A 10,754-nucleotide genomic window follows, 5' to 3' on the forward strand; every position below is an offset into this window, starting at 1 on the left:
AGGGTCTTGGAATATTGGGACCTTATCGGGAAAGTCCATAGAGTTAGTTAAGATTCTTAAGAAGAGGAAGATTAATATAGCTTGCATCCAAGAGACTAAATGGGTAGGACCTAAAGCTAAGGAGGTGGATGGGTACAAACTTTGGTTCTCGGGCAAGTCGAGGTTTAAGAATGGAGTAGGGATCTTAGTAGATAGTGAGCTTAGAGATCAGGTGGTAGAGGTTAGGAGGACCAATGATAGGATGATGACGATTAAGTTGGTTGTTGGAGGGCTCACCCTGAACATTATTAGTGCCTATGCGTCGCAAGTAGGGTTAGATGAGGAGACAAAAAGGCGCTTTTGGGAGGACTTGGACCAAGTGGTGGTCAGTATACCGCCTACTGAGAAGCTATTCATAGGAGGAGATTTCAATGGGCATATTGGGTCTGTTTCGATGGGCTATGACGAGGTGCATGGAGGATTTGGCTTCGGGTGCAAGAATAGTAGAGGAGCCTCACTCTTGGATTTCGCAAAAGCTTTTGGTTTAAGGGTGGCCAACTCGAGTTTTCCAAAGAAGGAGGAGCACTTGGTAACCTTTCGTAGCTCGAGGGAGGCGACACAAATAGACTTCTGGCTCCTTAGAAAAGATGATAAAAGTCTCTGTAAGGATTGCAAGGTCATACCAAGTGAGTACCTTACGACCCAACATAAACTATTGGTCATGGACTTAGAGATAAAAAGGAAGAAGAAGAAGAGGGTCGTGGATGACCGACCGAGGATTAGGTGGGGTCGTTTGACTCCGTCTAGTGCCCTAGAGATGGGGGAGAAGCTGATGGCTATGGGGCAATGGGATAGTAGGGGGGAGGCGAGCAGTATGTGGGATAGGACAGCCAGCTGCATTAGGGAAACAGCTAGAGAGGTGCTGGGGGTCTCACGAGGCCGCCATAGCGGGTATCGAGAGGATTGGTGATGGAATGAAGAAGTCCAGGGAAAGGTAGAAGCAAAGAAGCAGGCATATGTAAAGTTGGTAGATAGCAAGGATGATGAAGAGAAGCGAATAAATAGGAAAAAGTATAAGTTGGCGAATAAGGAGGCGAAGATGGCAGTTTCGGCGGCTAAAACGGCAGCCTTTGAACGCTTTTATGCAGAACTAGAGGAAAAAGGAGGGGATAAGAAGCTATTTAAGCTTTCCAAGGCGAGAGAGAGGAAGTCACGCGACTTGGATCAAGTGAAGTACATCAAGGACGAGGATGGTCAAGTACTGGTACAGGAATCCCGCATTAGACAGAGATGGTAGTCATACTTTCATGAACTCTTGAACGAAGAAGGGGACAGAGACTTTGTGTTGGGAGACTTGGAGCACTTGGATAGGCGTCGCGACTTTGGGTATTGTAGGAGAATAAAGGTTGAGGAGGTTAAGGGAGTTGTTCGTAGGATAAGCAGGGAAAAGCGACCGGACCTGACGAGATCCCTGGGGAATTTTGGAAGAATTCAGGTAGAATAGGATTGGAGTGACTGACTGCACTGTTTAATGTCATTTTCAGGACATCGAAGATGTTGGAAGAATGGAGGTGGAGTACAATCATTCCCGTGTACAAGAACAAGGGAGACATTCAAAGCTGCAACAACTATAGAGGTATCAAGCTGCTAAGTCACACTATGAAAGTGTGGGAAAGGGTGATAGAAATGAGGGTGAGGAGTAGTGTGTCTATTTCAGAGAACCAATTTGGATTTCTGCCGGAGCGCTCGACTATAGAATCCATTCATATCTTAAGGAGATTGGTGGAGCAGTATAGGAAGCGGAAAAAAGACTTACACATGATATTCATTGACCTGGAAAAGGCCTATGACAAAGTTCCAAGGGAGGTCTAATGGAGATTTTTGGAGGCAAAATGTTTACCTGTGGCATACATTAGAGAGATTAAAGACATGTATGATAGAGCTAAGACCAGGGTAAGGATGGTAGGGGGGGACTCGGAGCACTTTCCTCTTATGATGGGGTTGCACCAGGGATCGACTCTTAGCCCATTTCTATTCGCCCTGGTGATGGATCAATTGACAAGACAAATACAAGGTGAGGTGCCTTGGTGTATGTTGTTCGCGGATGACATAGTCCTGATTGACGAGACTCACAACGGAGTTAACGACAAGCTGAAGGACTGGAGACAGACGTTGGATTCTAAAGGATTTAAATTGAGTAGGACCAAGACAGAATACTTGGAGTGCAGTTTCAGTGGCCTGCCACGTGAGGCTGACGGGGAAGTGAGGCTTGGTACCCAGGCCATTCAAAAGAAAAGAAGCTTCAAGTACCTTGGGTCTATTATACAGGAAGATGGACATATCGACGACGATGTTTTACACCGCATCAGTGCAGGGTTGATGAAATGGAGGCTCGCCTTCGGAGTGCTGTGTGATAAGAAAGTGCCACCAAAACTCAAAGGCAACTTCTACAAAGTGGTGGTTAGACCGACCCTATTGTATGGGGTGGAGTGTTGGCCAATCAAGAAACTTCATGTTCAGAAAATGAGAGTCACGGAAATGCGAATGCTGCGGTGGATGTGTGGGCACACTAGGATGGATAGAATTAGGAATGAAGATATCCGAGACAAGGTGGGAGTGGCATCGGTGGAGGACAAGATGTGGGAAGTGAGACTGAGATGGTTTGGGCATGTGAAGATGAGAGACACAGATGCTCCAGTGCGGAGGTGCGAGAGGTTGGCTATGGACGGTTTCATTAGACAGGATATGGCACAGTTGCAGCTCACCGAGGACATGACCTTAGATAGGAGGCTATGGAGGACTCAGACTAAGATAGTGGGCTAGGTGGCCTATCTGTTCTCCATAGTAGTCGTAGTCGCGCTCATTTGTCTTAACATATGATTTTGCATGGGATTACTGCTTATATTAGTTGGCCTAGTTTACTTTGGGTATCCTATTTTATCTATAGTAGTTAATGCTCATTTATCCCCGATCTTTCCTACCCTGACTTTATCGCTTTATCGCTCTCATTATTCATATCTTTATATTGTCTGCTATATGCCTGGCTTTACTGACCTATGTCTTGTTTTCCTTATTTCTCCTCCCTTGTTCTTCTCTCTTAAGCCGAGGGTCTTTCGGAAACAGCCGCCCTACCTTTTAAGGTGGAGGTTAGGTCTGCGTACACACTACCCTCTCTAGACCCCACATGGTGGGATTACACTGGGTTTGTTGTTGTTGTTGTTGTTGTATTCATATATTTTTTAAAGCATTCAAATGCTTAAGATTTATGAGAAATCAAATAGACATAGCCGAAGCGCATGAAATCATCAATAAATGTGATAAAGTATATGGCACCAGACCTTACCTTCACATTCATTGGACCACAAATATCATAATAGATTAATTGAAGTGGGAACTCAGCTCTTTTAGCCTTCCCAAATAGTTTACGTGTAAGTTTTCCAGCAAGACAATCATTACAAATAGGCATATTAATTTTGAAATAAGGACCTAAAAGTCCTTCCTTTGCCAACCTGTTTATTCGATCTTGCCTTATATGACCTAATATTGCATGCCATGTAATAACATCAATATCATTAGTACTTGAATAACATGTCATTACACAACGATCAACATAATAGTCATAAGTTGAAGACTTACAATCTAAAACAACAAAGCGATCATAACGAAATCCAAAACCATACAAAATATTATCTAGAGTTATTCTAACACCATTACGACTAAAAATCAAATCAAAATCAACATCTAAAAGAACTGAGAAAGATACCAAATTTTGTTGAATCTCTAGAGCATATAGGACATTATGCAACATTAAAGATCGACCACCTCGCAAGTCCACTTTGCAAGTGCATATTCCCCTGACTTCAAGTTTAGAATTATTTCCTACATAAATCCACCTTGATCCAGGTGAAACTCAACGAAATTACACAAACGCTTCTCAATCTAGACTCACGTGATTGGTGGATTTAGAATCTACAATCCACATAGAATAAGATTCAGTTAGTAAACAAGTGCTAGAAATATATGAAGCACTTGGAGATGCAGTTAGAAATGCTACCTTTTTTGGCTAGGTACATTCACGAGAAAAATGCTCTAATTCTTGACAATTGTAGCACTTCATTTTGCTCTTGTCTTTCTTCTTGGAAAACCGTTTTCCTTTTTTGAATTTTGGTTTGTTCTTTTCTCAGAGGATCCTTCGGTTTCCTTACCCTTTTCTTTCCTTTTTCAATTTTCTTACGCTTGAAACCTGAAGATTTTGAGCCACTAGCTTTAGCCACAAAGACATTAGAAGCAGCTTTAGCAGCACCAAGCCGCTCATCGTCAAGTTAAACATGTCGAGCGACATTAGAAAAAGTTTTGATACTTTCATTGTGGGTTAAGTTAACCTTCAAATGTTGGGAAGAGATCGGATCACTTCCTGAACTTGTTGATCATTGAGAGAATATGACCAACACTCTTGAGTTGTGCTATCATATTTGACATCACCCTAAGGTGTTGTTTGATGCTTTGATCATGACGCTTTTTGATAGTGTCAAACTTAATAGTCATTTGTTTCATACGGGTCACAAAATTACTCCCATATGTTCCTTGTAAGAGTGCCTACATGGCATGGGCATTAGGGAATTTTTCACGTTCTCGAATAAGTTCATCAATCACAGAACTTACAATGATTCCACGTGCAATGGAATCTGTTCTTTTCCAAGCTTTGTAAGCTTCGAGATCTCTTCTGCATTGAGCAGTATTACACAAGTTTATTGTCACCATTTAGTCTCTTGCCTTTGTTTAAGTCAGCAATATACTTTTAAATGCGATATTTGTGTATTAAGAGACAATTACACAAGTTTATTCATCAATAATGCATGTGTCATACATATTCAAGCAAATTAATTCCAATAAGGATTTCACATTTGGTGTAAAATCGAAAGGGTATGTAACTATCTAATCATCATCTACAAACCAAATATTTAATCAAAATTAAAAACTAATTTCTTAATATATATTAATACTATGAAGACATAATCAACAAAGATTTTCTAAGTCTTAGATCAATATCATATTACAATTTTTATGGAATATCAAATAATTCAAAATATGATAAAGCACAAGTGTAAAATCATAATATATTCTAAACAAAATAAATTTGTTAATTAACAAATAAAAGAAATTACTAATCAATGTTTACACTAGTAATTTTGACTCATTCCATTCCTATGGGCAAGTACCTCCACAAAGGTTTATTAGGCTCTAACTTATCATAAACATTAATAATTTCATTCTTTCATTTTTCTGATAAAGAATCATAAAGATTTTTTAGAGCATCCGCTTATCCTCAACATAAATGTGATGATCAAGGATTTTTTCTAATTTTTTATTAAAGATCTTGAAGTAGTCTAGCATAGAGTCTAAATGAGTCATTTTAGTTTTCTTGAAATCCTTAAGTAGTATTCTTCCTTCTCTTTTTCGTGCCCTTTCATCTCTGTTCTTATTCTGTACTGCCCTTGAATCATTTCTTATGACTTCGGGCTCTGAATCTGAATCAGCTTGCACTTTGATCCTCTTCTGTCGAGTTTTTTTACTTTTTCTTTTTTGCTTCTCTGATTACATCACTCCCACTTAGAGTAATAGAAACATACTCCTGTACAGCCATATCTGAAATAGAACCAGAAATCAAAATAATGGTAAATACCATTCAATGTAACAACAAATGTCACAACTTTCTGATAGAAAGTACTCTATATTAATACTTTTTTTATATTCTTTTATTTTTTTTTCTTTATAAAATTATCAAGTTAGTTAGTTTATAATATTTGTCAAAATCATTCTCAGTGCAGCGTTTTACACTTTTAAAAAAAAAATTGAACAAAAAATCGCTGCTAGTGCGGCGTTTTACATTTTTTTAAAAGAAAAAGTTTGAACAAAAATGGCTGCCAGTGCAGCCTACATTTTTTAAAAACAATTGTTGAAAAAAAATGCTGCAAGTGCAGCCTTTTACATTTTAAAAAAAATGTTGAAAAAATCGTTGCCAGTGCAGAGTTTTACATTTTGAAAAAAAAAAATTGAACAAAAAATCGCTGCCTTTTACATTTAAAAAATATATATTTTGTAAAACCGTTGCTTTTGCAGTGATGTTCTAAAAAAAATTAACGGCCTTAATTTTTTTTACTAAATTGCTACAGTGTCAACGATTTATCCTTTATTGATTATTTCAAAATATGAGTGATCCTTTATGCATTTTATAGAAAAAAAATAGCCCTCTTGACTCCGGACTCTACAAAACATGTAGATTACAAAGAGTGGAAGGGGACTCATCAATAACTCATTATTTAGAATCTACAAAATTGTAATTTATCGTTCGCAAAAAAATATTATGAAAGTTACTAAACAAGAAGACTTTCCATAACTTTTAATGTGTTGTTTATAATATCACTAATTTATTGGTGTTTTCTACCCATTAATACATTTCTATTCTATAATCTTTTTTTCATAAACGTGGAAGAAGGGATGAAAATTTTGTTTTATTCAGCAAAAACCCTAGATTGAAGATTGAGTGTGTTCTTGGAGATTTAATGAACAAGAGATTCATGAGTTTTGGTGTTAAGACATAACTTGGGAAGGTGCTAATAACTTAAATCTTACCTTTGAATTATCTGGGGTTGGAGTTGCTCTTCTCTTTCAAAATGACTCATGGTCGAGATCTTTTATTTTAAGAAAAACTAAACTCATGTCCCATAAAAGTAAAATAATTACAAACAAATATCCCTTTATAATTCATACCCCCAAGACATGAGATTCGCGAGCAAGATACCGTTGCAGTATCAATATACTGATATGGTGTCATTGAGGCTGCTTCAATCCTTCGTGATACCACCACAGTATATCTATATACTATCATGATATCATTGATGTCTACTTCAATCCTTTAGCTACATCTCCATGAAAACCATCATATATTGGTAGGATATCATTAAGGATTGTTTTATATAATCATTAAGGATTGTTTCATACAAATGTTGAATGATACCATCATAGTATATATATACTGTGATGGTATCATAAAGGTTATTACATGAATTATACTACCACAATATATTCGTATATTATAATGATATTAAAAATCCTTAATGAGACACTTTTAATATCCTCAATGATACCATAACAATATATTGATACTTTATCGATATCATATAGGATTGAGCTCCTTTTTTAAGAAAAAAAAAATAAAACAATTAAGAGAAAATTATTAAAATCATAATCTTATTTATTAAACTAATTAGTAAATATATTCTTTGTGATACTCAGTCCGTATGTTGATACCATATCGATATCATATAGAACTGAGTTTAATCCTCTGTGATACTCCATCGGTATATGATATCATATCGGTATCATGTAGGGTGGATGATAACTTCAGCGCGCGAATTTAAAAATAATTAAAGGGGGGTACAGGGTAATTAGTTTGGCCGAAGGGGTATATAAAGAAATTATTTAGGGAAGGAGTATGAAGTGATAAATAGTTTGTTTAAAGGGTTCATTTTGTATAATTTTTCCTTTATTTTATTTATTCGGTAGACAGACGAGCATAGAAGAAATGAGTCTTATAGCGCGCTCAGACTTCAACTCCGCTCCTTTTCTTAGTTAGGCTACTTGTTTTCACTCATTGAAGATTATATATATATATCTACAAAAGATTGTTAGAGCAGTGTGAATTTAAGACGTCTCTCTCTTCAGTAATAAACATAAACATGTATGTTGTATAACAAGAAGTGTGTGCTGCAGTGCCCAACTTTCAATCGCTATGATGCTTGGTGTTGTTCCCATAATTTATTCAAATTATGGTCATCTTTAATTTATTTTCGACTTGCTCCAATCCTCTTCCCTCGACTTCCAAACGCTCATATTCAAATTTCTCACATTCCACCTTCATTATGTAATATTATTAATACCTTTGGAATGCCTTAACATCAAACTCTAGTTATTAGCATAAATATATCTGATTTTAAAATTCACAAGCGTTTACAGAAATTTCAATATGTATCTATTTTTTGGTAATTAATAAGGTGGATTATTTATTTATATAAAATCATGAGTACATCAGAATTGACTACTTTACTACTAGCTAGGAGTGACAATTGGGCATGTTGGATCAAATTTGGACGGGTCATAATTGGTTAAGATAACAAACGGATCAAAACCAAATTCAATCCAAATTTGCTTGGGTCAAAATGGGTCATAGAATGGGTCAAGCCCAATTCAATCCAATTTTTACTAAGTTCAATTGTTTTATTTGTTCTTTTAAAATATTTTAGCGTCTAATAAAATTATTTTTTTCTTTATGGCTATATATAACATAACAAAATTTAAAATAAATTTCTTAAAGATATTTTGACAAGATTTCCCATGAGTCAATCTGATTACATATCAACTCAATTTTTAATGGATTGAAATGAGTTAAGCTAATAAATGGACAGATTAATAATCCATCCAAACTTAAAGGGGTTGGACGGATTGAAGGGGTCGGGTTGCACTAGTAGAAGTTTTGGCCCAATAGGGAAAGTACTTAATAAATTACATAATGGCTTAATACGCCTAAAAAAAAGAACATTAGCAGCCCAGATCCAATTTGTTCTCTGAAACAGGTCCAGTGTTTCACACACCACTTCCATATTCTATTGTGATTCAGGTCAGTATTACCTTCTAATATAGATGAGCAATTCTTATCTGTTTTCCAATTCAAAATGTGTACTCGAGATTGAGCACATATAAAAACAATGTTGTACGTGTTATCATTTAACAAAATCTTTAAATGTAATTGTGTTCCTTATGTAACAATTGCCTTACAACTTGAATATGAAGAGGAAAGGACGTGGTTGTGCATTAGGCGTGCCAACTCACATATGGAAAGTCAAAATTATGCCAGTGTAAACATGTGTAAGTACATTTTATCAAAAAAATGGTAAACGAATATAAGATAGTCTTTTGTGAAATCTGACAGATTGGCCAAGTGACCTAAGTGTCATATTTTGCTCAAATATCCTCCAAAAATTTCATGTACATGTTGAAAATATCATCTTCTCAATCTTACTGATCCCCATTCCTTATTCTTGTTTTTTAGATAAAAGAGTGAAATATCAAAAAATGACATTGTATATGGCCTTAGGATTTGAATGAGTGATTTGAACTCAAAAACTTCAGACTTGCTGTATTTTCAAACTTTCCCTCCCCAACTCTGAGAAATCTCAATTACTTATAAACTGATGTGTCATATACACCTTTCTATTTGTTGTTCGTTCTTCTGTTTTGTTGTATGTGCAATATTGCGTGAAAGAAAACTTGGAGACTCTCTAATAAACAACTTTTGAGATGGAATGTTAAAAATAAACTTATTTTTAAGGTATCACTGTATTGATAAACTGTTATGTGAATCAACAACTTATGGGAGCTGAATTGAGTTCCACCCACAGGTATTTCCAATCAGCTAATTAATGTAAGTCAAATTTGTGACCAAATCAGCAATAAAACACCAACATGCTCTTCAAAAAACAAGCAGAAAACTTCAAAAATTCAAGATGTGGCAAAATCTATTCTGAAACACATAAACAACTGAAAAACAAAGGTAATTCCAGTGAGCTTCGTGATTTCTGATTTCTAGCAAGTTCAGTTCCGTATCTTTTCTGAATTATATGAGTACCTATTAATTTTCATATGCAAACAATTGTGCATTGGTAATTGGTCGTGCTTTTATATCTTATATTAATGATGACTACTTTTAGAAATTGATCCCCAAGGTATTCTTGGATTAGAAAAAGTCTGTAGTCTCAAAATATTTCTCTTTTGAACACATGTGGCGTGCTTAAATCTGATCCGAGATTAGCAGCAAGTGGTCAGATTGAGAATTAAAGTTCTGATGGCGACAATTAATGGAAGTGTTATAGCTGAGTATCATAGTTTTTGTAAACTATACAAAGTTTTAAATCAATTTGGTAGTAGCAATGTGTGATACTAAAAGGAACTCAATGAGAATAGAAGGCCGCTATGTGTGTAAAATTCTCAAAGGTCATTAATGCATTTGTATTTTGTGTCTGACATTTATCTTCTATGTTACTAAAAAAATCTCCACCTTTTGAGTTAGTTTTTGTGAGTTAGTTATGTTGAATATTTATCTTTTAAATATGATATTAGAACTATACCAACATGTCCATGTTGTAGGGTGTCTTCATAGATTTTGAGAGTGTCATGTCGTCTACAAATGATAGATAATAATATCATTTAAACTTTTGTTGTTTATTTAATAATTTAGAATGCTAAGACTAAGTTCATACTTGCTTCACATGATGACAATTCTATTTTCCGCTAATGCACTATGTATGATGGTATCAACAGGTCCTTAATAACAAAAGTTGGTTAGAAGCACCTTTTTCTACTGAATCTAGCTACAATTGTACGCGTTTCAATTTAGAAGATTTCAACAAAAACTACTTGACTGAACTGTAATACTAAGCTTAAATGTAAGAGTACAATGTCTGTATTCAATTATATTTTTCTATAACTTTTGTGACTGGTACGACTAAACACTATTCAAAACACTAAAACAGTACAAAATATAAATGTTGGGCCCGTGCTAGCATGGGCCATAACTATCTAGTATTCTAATATATATGATGTGCATATTTTAAGGTCTTATCAAGAGAAAAATACGTGATTCGAGAAAAATATCTACACATTTTGAAGGTGAAGTTCAAATCTCGCACAGTGCACTAAAATATACTACATTAAAAAAT

General features: G+C 35.5%; 1 protein-coding gene across 1 annotated transcript; it reads left to right on the forward strand.

Moving 5' to 3' along the window:
• Positions 1 to 244: 244 nt before the first annotated feature.
• Positions 245 to 949, forward strand: LOC129903751 (uncharacterized). Its single transcript, XM_055979290.1, has one exon. The coding sequence runs from the start codon at positions 245 to 247 to the stop codon at positions 947 to 949; it is 705 nt and encodes a 234-aa protein (XP_055835265.1).
• The last annotated feature ends 9,805 nt before the right edge of the window (positions 950 to 10,754 follow it).

This window comes from Solanum dulcamara, chromosome 9 (assembly GCF_947179165.1).
Source record: "Solanum dulcamara chromosome 9, daSolDulc1.2, whole genome shotgun sequence".
In the NCBI taxonomy this organism is placed as follows: Eukaryota; Viridiplantae; Streptophyta; class Magnoliopsida; order Solanales; family Solanaceae; genus Solanum; species Solanum dulcamara.